The sequence below is a fragment of the Orycteropus afer genome, unplaced genomic scaffold (assembly GCF_000298275.1).
Source record: "Orycteropus afer afer isolate SDZICR_OR568_19922 unplaced genomic scaffold, OryAfe1.0 scaffold00277, whole genome shotgun sequence".
NCBI classification, from domain to species: domain Eukaryota; kingdom Metazoa; phylum Chordata; class Mammalia; order Tubulidentata; family Orycteropodidae; genus Orycteropus; species Orycteropus afer.
The window spans coordinates 1564593-1577485 of record NW_006921864.1 but is presented as its reverse complement, the minus strand read 5'-3'; the positions used below and the strand labels follow the sequence as shown (position 1 = coordinate 1577485).

The following is a 12893-nucleotide window of genomic DNA, read 5'->3' as shown; positions in this document are numbered from 1 at the left end:
CTGGTGGGACAGTAAAATGATAGAACTACTGGGGAAAACAGTATGGCAATTCCTTAAAAAGTTGGAAATAGAAATACCATTTGATTGAGCAATCCCATTACTAGGTGCATATCCTAAAGAAGTGAGGGCCAGGACATGAACAGACGTATGCACACCCACCCATATTCACTGCAGCACTATTTACAAATAACAAAGAGAGGGAAGCCACCTAAGTACCCATCTGCAGAGGAATGGATAACCAAACTATGGTACACACACGCAATGGAATACAATGCAACACTAAAAAATAATGTAGAATCCATAAGATACCTCATAATGTGGATGAACATGGAGGATGAACTTATGCTGAGTGAAATAAATCCATCACAGAAGGACAAATAATGTATTAGTCCACTATTGTAAAAAGTCAAAAAAGTTTACATATGGAAGGAAACTTTGTTTGTTACCAGCAATGGGAAGGGAGGGGAGGTAAAATTGCTGGATAGGTCAGAGACAAATACTGCTTTGGGAAGGGAAAGGCAATGTACCAAAATTTGAGTGACCAACACAATAACACTCAGGAGAAGAAAGATATAGAGAGGTGCACAAGAGGTACAACAAAGATGAGCACTTTTACACACACACAATACTATATTATCGTAACAACAAACATAAATCTATGGGTGGATACATAAGTAGACAGGCTGAATGATCAGGTATGTCTAGGCAAAAGGGAATATACCCATGACCGCATGTAAGTTTGGCAGATATTCCTACATATGTATGTGTAAGTGCTGAATGCTCATATATAAAATACAGCTAACAGGGCAAAGTTACGATAACTTCTTAGCCACAGCCAACCACCCTGAGGAAGAGAATTTTTGGACCTGTGTGCTTGAGACCATGGTTGTGGGGAACATCAAAGCAATTGGCATAACATACACAAAACCTTGTTCTACATCTTACTTTGGGGAGTAGCAACTGGGCTGTTAAAACCTTGTAAGCAGCCATCTGTTGTTGTTATGTGCTGTCAAGTCACACCAGACTCATAGCGACCCCTTCTTGGGTTTCCAAGGCAGTATCACTACGGAAGTAGATTGCCCAACCTTCCTTCTGAGGAGTGGCTGGTGGGTTTGAACCGTCAGCCTTCTGGTTAGCAGTCAAGTGCCTTAGGCACATCAAGGGGACTGGATGTGAGTAAGGGACCTGACACGCTTGTGTATGTGTTGTTGTTGTTGTTATGTGCCGTCGAGTCAGCCCTGACTCATAGCGACCCCTCCTTGGGTTTCCGAGGCAGTATCACTACGGAAGTAGGATTGCCCAACCTTCCTTCCGAGGAGTGGCTGATGGGTTTGAACCGCCAGCCTTCTGGTGAGCAGTCAAGGTCCTTAGCCGTAGGACCATGCAAATAAGGTACCTGGAACCCTAACAGGAGGGTTGGTCAGTTTTCATCCTGCTAGGCTTAAAAGGATCTCACTACCAACAAGAAAGAAGAACCAGGAGTGGGGCACATCTTTTGGACCCAAGATCCCTGTGCTAAACTTCCTTGACTTAGGAGACAGCTGTAACACATGCTGAGATGGCGAGAGACGGCCGGAAGCAGCAGCAGACCCGGCAGAGACTGGCAACAAGGCAGAGCAGTGGGTTTCCTGGCACGTGGAGTGAGAAAGCTAAGTGCCTGCAGGCAAGAGCCATGGTGGCAGAGTGGGGTGCCTCTCTGGGTACCTACTGGCAGAATTAAAAGAGCTTTGTAATACTTGCCCTTGCCCAAGCAGGGCAGAGGCCAAGGGGCTTTAGGGCCAAGAAGCTGAGGCAGAGAGAAGCGTGCCTACAGCACAGTTGAGAAGAGGCTGTATTGATCAAAGAACTGTATCCTGAGTGAGTTCTGATCCTGAATTGTAACTTGTTACTTCCCTAATAAACCCCATAATTATGAGTGTTGTCTGTAAGTCCTGTGTGGTCATTGCAAAGAATTACTGAACCCAGCAGAGAAGAAGAAAGTGGTGTGGAAGGAACTATTGATGTCAGAGTTGGTACAAGGTTAGAGGTTGGCTGCGGGTCTGACCTCCGCCTCACAGGATGAGCCTCGGGCTGTTAATGCTGTTCTGGATCCACCTTCTCCCTGTGATTTTAGAGGAGGTCAGATACTACTGTTTTCCAATGTCCAGATCATTGTTTTAAAGTCTAATGAAAATAAAAATGTACTTCCTAAGAACCAAACCCATTGCTATTGAGTCAGTTCTGACTCACAGGGACTCCCATTGGATTTCTAAGGCTATAAATGTTTATAGAACTAGGTTGCCTCATTTCCTTCTGTGGTGCAGCTGGTGGGTTTGAACCACCGACCTTCTGGTTAGCAGTCAAGTGCCTTACCCATTACGTACCAGATCTCTTTAAAAGAGTATTTAGATGTATATAAATTACAATATGATTTTTTAAAAAGTGTTCAAATAAGTAAATAACAGTGTAGCTCAGGAACTTAACAAGTGGTTATATTCTCAATTCTCACAGTATGGATTCCTTGGATGTTTCTTGCATGTCAGTTGTGCAATATTATCTCTTGGGTTTACATTAGTTTGCTGGTTAACCACAAAATATTTTCATGTTAAAGGTGGAACTTTTGAAATATTTGTGGTGGTGTGATTTCCCTGACTGTAAAGAAAGAGAGCTGCTGAAGAACCTGCAGAATATTACGTGAAACAGTGAAAAATGATGATTAGGACTTGAAGATGGCCTGCTACAAATAAAGGCTACGTAGCAGTTTTAATTATGTAAAAAAGGGTTTTTGTTGTTGTTGTTGTTTTTTTTGTTTTTTTGGTAAAAGGAATGTTTAAAATGTGCCAGTCATGCCATTCATCTACCATCCCTTCACTATATTGCTACACATAAATTTGTGTTATCTTCTGTTAATACTTTCTTTCATTTAAAGTCTTGGTTTGGTAGTTTGAAAGTGATGAAGAAGTTAATTCCATTGTCAGGAGAATTTCTTATCTTTGAGAGTGGCTATGTCTTGTGGATTACAAAGATCTGGATTTAGCCACACCTGAATTTGAGATTCAATGCTTTCATTTTCTTGATGTGTGATCTTGGACAAGATAGTCAATCTCTCTTTGCCACAGCTTCCTCATCTATAAAATAGGGATGGCAACAACGATACTTACCTAATAGGGCTGTTATGAATATTAAATGACATAATCAACATATAACTCTAGCATGATACGTGATAACTTTTTTATTATATTACTCCAATAAGATAAATAGTGAGAGAGAAGGAATGGGAATTTATCAAGCAATCTCTTTTATGTTGCTAGTGCTTTTCCTATGATAGCTCATTTAATCCTTTCTATACTTTCTGTACTTTCACAAAATAGGTAAGTCCCGTTTTGACACATGGGGAAAAAGATTTGTCCAATTCACTGCTTTATTTTGCAGATGAAAAGTACCTAATCAAGTTACATGGTCTGAGTTTTGCTTTAGAAAGACAACTTTATTATCATTATAGAAAGTAGGTGAAAGAAGGGAAATTTTAGCCAAGAGACAGTAGGAGGTCTCTGGTAAAAGATATTGAAAGCTTTTTAGTCACTTCATATGTATGCAAAAGCTGGACATTGAAAGAAGACAGAAAAAGAATTTATAAACAAACTGTAGTGCTGGTGGAGAATACTAAGTAGACTGCGGATTGCTAGAAGAACAAGTACATAAGTTGTAGAAAATGCAACATCCTTAGAAGCAAGGATGGTGAGACTTTGGCTCACTTCCTTTGAGGCATCATCAGGAAATACTACTTGCTAGAAAAGCACATCAGGTTTGGTGAAGTAAAGGGTCGCCACAATGAGGGAAATCCTCAATGAGTGTATTTACACAGTAGTCATAGCAGTAGACTCAAGCATACCGAAGATCATGAAGGTGGTTCAGGAATGGGCAGAGTTTTGTTCTGTTTTGTATAAGGTCACCATGAGTTGGAGCCATTCATTATTGCTGTTATTTGACGACAAATAACAACATCATAATAAGGAGGTTGAAGAATACTGGACAAATTTCACCAGTATATCAGAGGAAGAAAAACTAAATTCTTCTGAAGAGATTTAGCATTATAGGTGAGGGAAATGAAGGCTAACGGAATCTCTGCTGGATATATTAATTGTGAATTAGATATCCAGGGTTATATGCTCAATAGGCACCTGAACTATGGGCCTAGAGATAAGTTTTGAATGGAGTTAGGAGTTAAGATTTCCAATGAATAAGTCATTGATCTTGCAAAATTCTATCATGCAATCTCCAGTGTCATTTCTATTACCAAGGTCTTATTTCCAACTACTGATTCTTCTTTGTTTCCAGTAGCCACATTCTGTTGTTGTTGTTGTTGTTGTTACGTGCCGACGAGTCAAACCCGACTCATAGCGACCCCTCCTTGGGTTTCCGAGGCAGTATCACTACGGAAGTAAGATTGCCCAACCTTCCTTCCGAGGAGTGGCTGGTGGGTTTGAACTGCCAGCCATCTGGTTAGCAGGCAAGTGTCTTAGCCACTATGCTACCAGAGCTCCCAGATCGTTGCTTGCCATATTCTAGTCACCAGTAATTATCAATGTATCTTGATTGAAGGTTTGATCAATTTCAGACTGTAGAAGTTGATAAAAATCTTCAATTTCTTCATTACTGGCATCAGTGACTGATGCATAAATTTGAGTAGTAGTAGTAGTATTAACTGGTCTTTCTTGTTGTTGTTGTTAGGTGGCTTGAGTCGATTTTGACTTGTAGCCACCTGATGTATAACAGAACAAAACACTGCCCAGTCTGGCACCATCTTCACAATCTTTGGTGTGCTTGAGCCTATTGTTGCAGTCACTGTGTCAATCCATCTTATTGAGGGTTTTCCCCTTTCTCACTTACTCCTCTGCTTTACCAAGCATGATATCCTTCTCCAGGGTTGGAAAGTCTTTTGCAATAGATTTGCTTGTAGGCATGTGAATATTAACCTGTCTATCACTGACAGCATTATACTACATCTTGAAATGTTCTTTTTGATGAAGAATGTAGTGCCAATCTTCTTCAATTTGTCATTCCTGGCATAGTAGACCTATGATTGTCCAATTCAAAAATGGTCAATACCAGTCCGTTTTAGCTCACTTATGCCAAGCATATCATCTTTAAGCATTCCATTTGAGTTTCGATTACTTTCAATTTTGCTTGATTTATGCTTCATACATTCCTTGTTCTACTTACTAATGAATGTTTGCAGCTGGGTTTTTCTCATTTGAGTCATGCCACATCAGCGTAGTGGGATACAGAAAACTTTACTCGTAACATCCACAACATTAAGGTTGACTCGACTTTGAGAAGATGTCTCTGTTTTTTACTAATGTTAATGGTGATTCCATACATGTAGTCCTTGCCACGTGGCAAACACATGATTCTAATTGACTATACCCATGGCAAGAAAGAATAGAAAAGGTTAATAGATCAGTCAAGGCCAGGGTCTGACTGCAGAACAGACCACAAATTGCTCATATGCAAGTTCAAATTGAAGCTGGAAAAAATTAAGCAAATCCATAAAAGCCAAAGTATGCCCAATTGAATTTAGAGACTATATCAACAATAGATTTAATGCACTAAACTCTAATGCCTGAAGGCCAGAAGAGTTACAGGATGACATCAAGGATGTCATACATGAAGAAAGGAAAAAGGCGTTTAAAATACAGGAAAGAAAGAGATGACCAAAATGATTGTCAGAACAGACTTTGAAACTTGCCCTCAAATGTAGAGTAACTAAAGTTAGTGGAAGAAATAATGATATAAAATTGCTGTACTGATGATCTCAAAGAATAGCTCAAGAAGACAGTTAAGTGTTATAATGAAATGTGCAAAGAACTGGAGTTAGAAAACCCAAAGAAGAACAGGCTTGGCATTTCTCTAGCTGAAAGACTAGAGAAAAAATTCTAGCCTTGAGTTGCAATATTGAAGGATCCTATGGGCAAACAATTTAACATTGCAGGGAGCATAATAAGAAGATGGAAGGAATACACAAGAGTCATATACCAAAAAGAATTGGTCAATGTTCAACCATTTCAGGAAGTAGCATGTGACTGAGGAAAGAAGTCAAATTGCAGTAGAGGCATTGGTAATAAACAAGTCTCCAAGAATTGACAGAATAACAATTAAGATGTTTCAACAAATAGATACAACTGAAGCATTCACTCATGTATGCCAAGAAATTTGGAAGCCAGCTGCCTGGCCAGCTGACTTGGAGAGATAACATTGCAAAGAACAGGAATTCAAGAACACTTAATTTTATTCATGCAAAACCTGTACATAGACAGTCATTCATACAGAATAAGGGGATTCCGCATGGTTTAAAATCAGGAAAAGTGTGCATCAGGGTTGTATCCTTTCACCATACTTACTCAAACTGTATGTTGAGATAGTATCAGAGAAGCTGGACTATATAAAGAAGAATATGACATCAGGATTGGAAGAAGACTCATTAACAGCCTGCAGTATGCTTATGACATAACATTGCTTGCTGAAAGTAAAGAGGATGTGAAGCTCTTACTGATAAAGATTGAAGACTACAACTTTCAATATGGATTATACCTCCTGATAAAGAAAACAGAAATCTTCGCAACTGCTCCGCTAAGCAGATCATAATCCACTACCCCAGCCAGTGGCATGGAGTTGATTCTGACTCATAGCGACCCTGTAGGACAGAGTGGAACTGCCATATAAGGTTTTCAAGGCTGCACATCTTTGAGGAAGCAAACTGCCTCATCTTTCTCAGCATGCTCCTGAGGAGCAGCTGGTGGGTACCTCAGTTCTGAAGGTAACTAAAATTTACAGACAGGAGCTCACTGACAAATACCTTAGGCATTGAAACATACTCTCCCATAGCTAGTACCAAGTATGATTCCTGTCATTCTTAGAATAATAAGTGTTCACCAAATATGCTGAGAAGTGTATCTCTCTATTTTTCCATACTCCTTTTCTTTCCCTTTGTAATTGAGTCTTGTTAAGCTCTTTTTGTACCTCAATTTCTTTTTTTTTATTTTTGAGCATAAAATTCAATTCAGCAATTTTTTTTTAAATTACACAAGCGTTATTTCAAGCATGTGCTCACAAAGCACTTCACACAAGCTGTACTTCACTGTTTGCAAACTTTGTACCTAGTCATTGCTTAAGAAAACATTTTTGTAAAGTTATAAATATAATTAAAAGAAATATATTTTATTTAAATTAAAACTTTAAAAAAAATCTTTATGTTAGCTCTGCATTATAGTTTTAACTGTCTGATGCCATTATTAAGGAACTCCGGTGGCTCCATGGTTAAGCATTTGGCTGCTAAATGAAAGGTTCAAACCTACCAGCTCCGTGGGAGAAAGATGAGGCACTCTGCTTCCTTAAAGATTTACAGCCATGGAAACCCTATGGAGACAGCTCTACTCAGTCCTATAGGGTTGCTAGGAGTGAATTGACTTGATGACAATGGGTTTGGTTTGGCTTATGGCATTATTATAGGAGCCATGGTGGTGCAGTGGTTAAGTGTTGGGCTGCTAACCAGAAGGTTGACAGTTCAAACCCACTAGCCACTTTGAAGGAGAAATATATTAAAGTCTGCTTCTGTAAAGATTACAGCTTTGGAAATCCTCAGTGGCAGATCTGCTCGGTCCTGCAGGGTTACTATGAGTTGTAATTGACTTGACTACAATAGATTTTGATTTTCATATAATATTGAATGTGCTGTAAGATCTGTAGACATTTGTTTATATAACACAACCTCTTTTCTTCCCCTAAGAATAAGAGTTATTCTCATTTTCTGTGATCGTAACTTTATTATTTTACTTGCCAGTAAATATTATAGTTTCATTTTGCCCTTTTTATGGTAATCTTACTGTCATTAAATTACCCGAACATACTTTTTTCCTGTTTCCTTTTCCAATATATATGTAGAAACCTGGATCAGTCATTGTATAGTTTCTCCACAGTCTGGATTTTGTAGATACTCCTTGGAGTATAGTTTAACATATCCTTCCATCCTCTGTGGTTTCTGTAAAGTAGTAGTTGAATCTAGAGACTTAATCAGTTTAATCTTTGTCCTCCTTTTTCTTTAGACAAGACTGTTTCCTAGCTGGTAGTGTACTCTTTTTCTAAAAACACAGAATTCTCTTTCTGGGATGTTTGCAGCAGTTGTTGCAAAATGCCTATGTCCAGAGATCTATTAAGGGATGAAATAGTATATTCTGTTTTTATGATTTTGCCTTCATTTATTTGCTAGAATTCTTCTTTAAAAAGAAACTTCCTCCTCTATTATTTGGTTAGCCAGTGGTATATTTGGACTAGGAAGGAAAGAGACCATGCTTGATTCTTTTCCTTTAATTATCACTATTTCAAAAAAAAAAGTTGGCCATGTATCCTCCATGAATGGTATATGTAAATATGTGTGTGTATTTATATATACATATATATGTATGTATATATTTACATATACATGTAAGCATGTGTGTATACACACACACATATGCATACTGTGGTAGTTAAGATTGTGTGTCAACTTGTTTGGGCCTGGTTTTGAGTGGCTGGGCAGCTGGATGCAGTTATTCCCCATGATGAGATTGGTAATCCACTCCATGGTGGAATCTACTGGAGTAGCTGAGTAGCTAGTTTAGGGATATAGTCTGCTTCCAGTACATAAGAAACAACTTTGAGGAAGTTCTCTGGCTTTTTGGCATGCTTGAAATCTGGATGTAGCCAAGTCGTTGTTAAGCAGCCTGCCATGCCCTGTCGATCTTGGGACTTTTTCTGGACTTGCATTAGTGGCCTGCCATGCTGTTTAGTAATATTGGGACTGTGCCAGCGTACTTGTCGACCTTGGGTTTGTCAGCCTCAGCAGCCATCAGCTCCCTGGGTGAAGAGATGCCTCCAGCTCTAGTGGGCCGGAATCAAGAGGTTGAGGGGCTTTCACAGAGTCCCTAGAGCCTGCCCTTTTGAACTCGGACTTCTAGCCTCACAAACTAAGAGAATAAACTTCTGTTTGTTAAAGCCATGCCAATTGTAGTATATTCCTGTCAGAGTAGCAATAAGTAACCAAAACACATACATGCATATGTATGTATACATGCACATAAAAAATTTTTTGTTTTTCGTGGGGGAACTAAAACATTTCATTTTGTACTGTTTCAAATTCAGTTAAAATTCAAAACTACAGAATGTTTAATTAAATTCTCTGTCTTAAGTCTATATCTTCACCCAACCCCTGTAGGTTATTAAGGTACAAGAAAACTAGGAATAATAGAATTTGTGTAGCACATAAACACACACTACCCACAAAATGTTCTTGTAAATATTCAATAACCAATTATGGTTACTGAAAACAATGATAACAACCATCACATTCTGTCCTACTGGTTTTTGTTTATTTTTACTATTGAGCTTTTTTAACACTCAGAGCAGATGGTACACTTGGTACTCTTTCCCCTGTGTTCCTTTCAGCTAAAGAGCTTTAAAAGGAGGTGAGATCACAGGATTACACCTTTGTGATTTTGTTAATTGGTAACAATTCTTTGCTTAGTATTGCCTATGAGAGAGAGTAAGGAAGGAACCAAATCTATGTTGGCAGAGGACAAATTATTCAAGCAAATGAATGTTACATTAAGAAACTGTTGATAGAGCAGTTATGTTGATAATTTAAGCTGTATTTTATATATTGGCTTTTCCATGGTATATAACTCACATAATTTTTTTCTTTTGTGGCTAATAGAACATTCCAGTGCACCAGTAGAAAAAAATATCACTTTAGAAAAGCCTTCTAATATAGAGCTCACATGCCAATTCATAACATCTGGGGATTTGAGTTCAGTAAATGTGACTTGGAAGAAAGATGACAAACTACTTGAGAATAATTCCCTCATCAATGCAACGGGAAACATCCTATATACCCAATACAAGTGAGTATAAAAATTATAACCTGTTTTGCTAGCAGAAATTAGTTTATTAATAATTCTTTGTGCTGACTTGGCTTTCACTTGAATATTGTGCTACTGTTCTGATTACGTATTTACAGAATTGTATCCTGTGTTTTTAAATTTTTGATTAATGGATAAATCTTTTCATTTTCATTAAGAAGTTTTTTTGAGAATTAAGCCTAAATGAATAATTTGAATTATCTTCAGGTTTTCGGTCATTAATAGCAACCAAATGGGAAGTTATTCTTGTTTCTTTGGAGAGAAAAAGGAACACAGGGGCACATTTAACTTCAAAGGTCAGTACTAATAAATTGTGGAACAATAACTTCAATATTATTTTCTTAGAATTCCAGTTTCCCAAAATTTTAAAATTATTGTTACAAACAAACATAATGTAACTGGAAGAAAATTACGTATTTCCCATTGACTCACAAGAAGGGACTTTGACAATGAACCTTTCCAGTGTTCTACCCAGTGGCAGAACTGGCAGCTCCCCATCCACTCCCACTCTTGCCCCTTCCCCTGGTTAAAAGTACAGGTTTTTATTGGGAAGGTTATGTTGCCAGGATATTTGTGAGTCATATCAATGTGTTGAACTAATTAATTAGAATACACTTCCAGATTTCTGAATTATTGCATCTTCCAGACTTTGAGAATGTTGTTTCGTGTTTTATGACAGTGGTCCCTAGGATGGGATAGTAGGGATCCATAAAACTTACAAATAATATGGAGATACACAAAGGATGACCCAGTTTTTAGTTTCTCCAGTAAACACTTTTTCAAATATATGCAAACCCTGGAATATAACTCACAGCCCTGCCTTATAAGGATAAAACCGACAAAAACTGAACTCATAGCCATTGAATCGAATCCGACTCAGTGACCCCTCCTTGGATTTCCAAGGCAGTATCACTACAGGAGTAGATTGCTCAATCTTCCTTCTGAGGAGAGGCTGGTGGGTTTGAACCACCAGCCTTCTGGTTACAGTCAGATGCCTTACGTACTACGCCACCAGAGCTCCCTATAAGGATAGACAAATCAAACAATTCTGCTGTTGTTGTCGTTAAACCAGAAGGTTCAATGTCATGATAAGGCCAAATGGTTTGAGTTGGAGAATTATGTTAATTAAAAATCCATTAATTTGTGGTAGATTAATGATCCACAGTTAATGCTGGTATTTTGGAACTGCTCTCTGGCCCCGTATTAACTGTTCTGGGCTTGCTTCACATTAAATCCTACCTCCCTCCCTCCTGCTGCCTTTCCAGTGAACTGAAAGATTATTAAACACACACCTACAAAGTCAAAATAAAAAATCTCAGTGACGTTTTATTGTGATTCCTTCAAATATGTAAAGAAGGACTGTAGGTGCTAAGATAATGCTCATGAAGTCTTAAGACATAAAGTTCTTTTAAGAGATTCAACTTTAAACATTTCTTTTTGTTCTTTTAGACAGCACTTTTCTCTGTAAATATGTAATAGTCATGTGCCCTTAAAGTGTAAATATTGAACGTAAACCAAAAGAAACCAAATTCACTGCCGTCAAGTCAGGTCCAACTCATAGCGACCCTTCCTTGGGTTGCTGAGGTGGTATCACCACAGAAGTAGATTGCCCAACCTTCCTTCTGAAATAATGAGCATGTTACATTTTATCTATTTATTTTTTTTGTTCTACTGTAATAATTTACTTGAATTTATTATTTGGAAGTGATCATTCTTGCTCCTAATGTGAGGATTAACGGACATGTTTTACTTTCCAACATACCTATGAATTATATGCCAAATATTCTTAGAGAAGGCCTCATCCTTTATTATATATGTGAGATAACTAAGCTGATGCTGTTGGAAAACGTACAGCCAGAATGCTTCTTAGAAATGAGGATGAAGAGACTTCATTTCATGTTCTTAGGAGGGACCAGTCTCTGGAGAAGCACATCATGATTGGTAAAGTAGAGGGTCAGTGAATAAGGAAGCCCCTCAACCAGATGAATCGACACAGTGGCTGCAGGAATGGGCTAACACATTGCAATGGTTATGCATGTGGTGCAGGACTGGGCAGTATTTCATTCTGTTGTACACAGGGTTGCTTTGAGTTGGAAGTGACTCTGCGGCACCAAACAACAACTTTAAGCTGATGCTGGCTGGTGTTAGGAACAATAACTCCAGGACTAGATTTTAAATCAAGTTTTTGAGGAATGAAAAGAGTCACTGAATATTACTACTGCTGTTTTTTCACTTTTGGTTTTCTAGCTTGCTTGAGGTGGTTCAGTTCAGTTTATTAGTTTTTAATGCTCACCTGACATTAGATGAGGCAGTCTACTTCCATAAAGATTCACCACCTTGGAAACCCAGTGGGGGTCACTATGAGTCGGAATCAACTTGATGGCAGTCAGTTTTTGTTTGTTTGTTTGTTTTAACATTGATGGAATCTTTATGTATATACTATACCCTGAGGGTATTTATAAAAATAATAAGTTGGACCCTTCCAGATCTTCTTTGGTAAAATAATGCTTCTCTGTAATTCATCTAAATGGAATATTATTTCTAGAATTAATTTCATTTGAGTCCAATGTAAAGGCATCCACAGAACAGTTCATTTTCTGGTTATTATTTAATTAGATCTGTAACGTATATTGAATATTGTGTATTTTTATGAATGTTCCCGTTTTATACTCTTTCTCCACACTGTCTGCTTGTGATTGTTACTGAAAAGAGGACAGATCTTTCCTAGCAGCACTAGAACTGAATGTGGGTGGAAAGCCTGTTTTATTCCCTTTTAAAATGAGTTAATAGAAATTCCGCTCTTGGAACATGAATCAACTATAGTACATGAACTGAGTCCTCAGAACTGTTCATCAGCAAAGTCCCTGCTTCTGCCTTTATGAGAGCTGGTTGATTTATTACTGTAAGGTTGCAGAAGGGCCTCACATCACTGATTAGTGCCAGGCAAAAAAAAAAAAAAAA

The 12893-nt window shown here is 38.1% G+C and overlaps 1 protein-coding gene across 1 annotated transcript in view; it reads left to right on the top strand.

Annotated features, from left to right (window-relative positions):
- EMB (embigin) overlaps window positions 1-12893 on the top strand; it is a 52027-nt gene that overhangs the window by 22854 nt on the left and 16280 nt on the right. The window contains exons 3-4 of the mRNA XM_042782267.1: window positions 9728-9914; window positions 10140-10228. Coding sequence (XP_042638201.1) covers window positions 9728-9914; window positions 10140-10228 — 276 coding nt within the window. The remainder of the gene's footprint in view (window positions 1-9727; window positions 9915-10139; window positions 10229-12893) is intronic.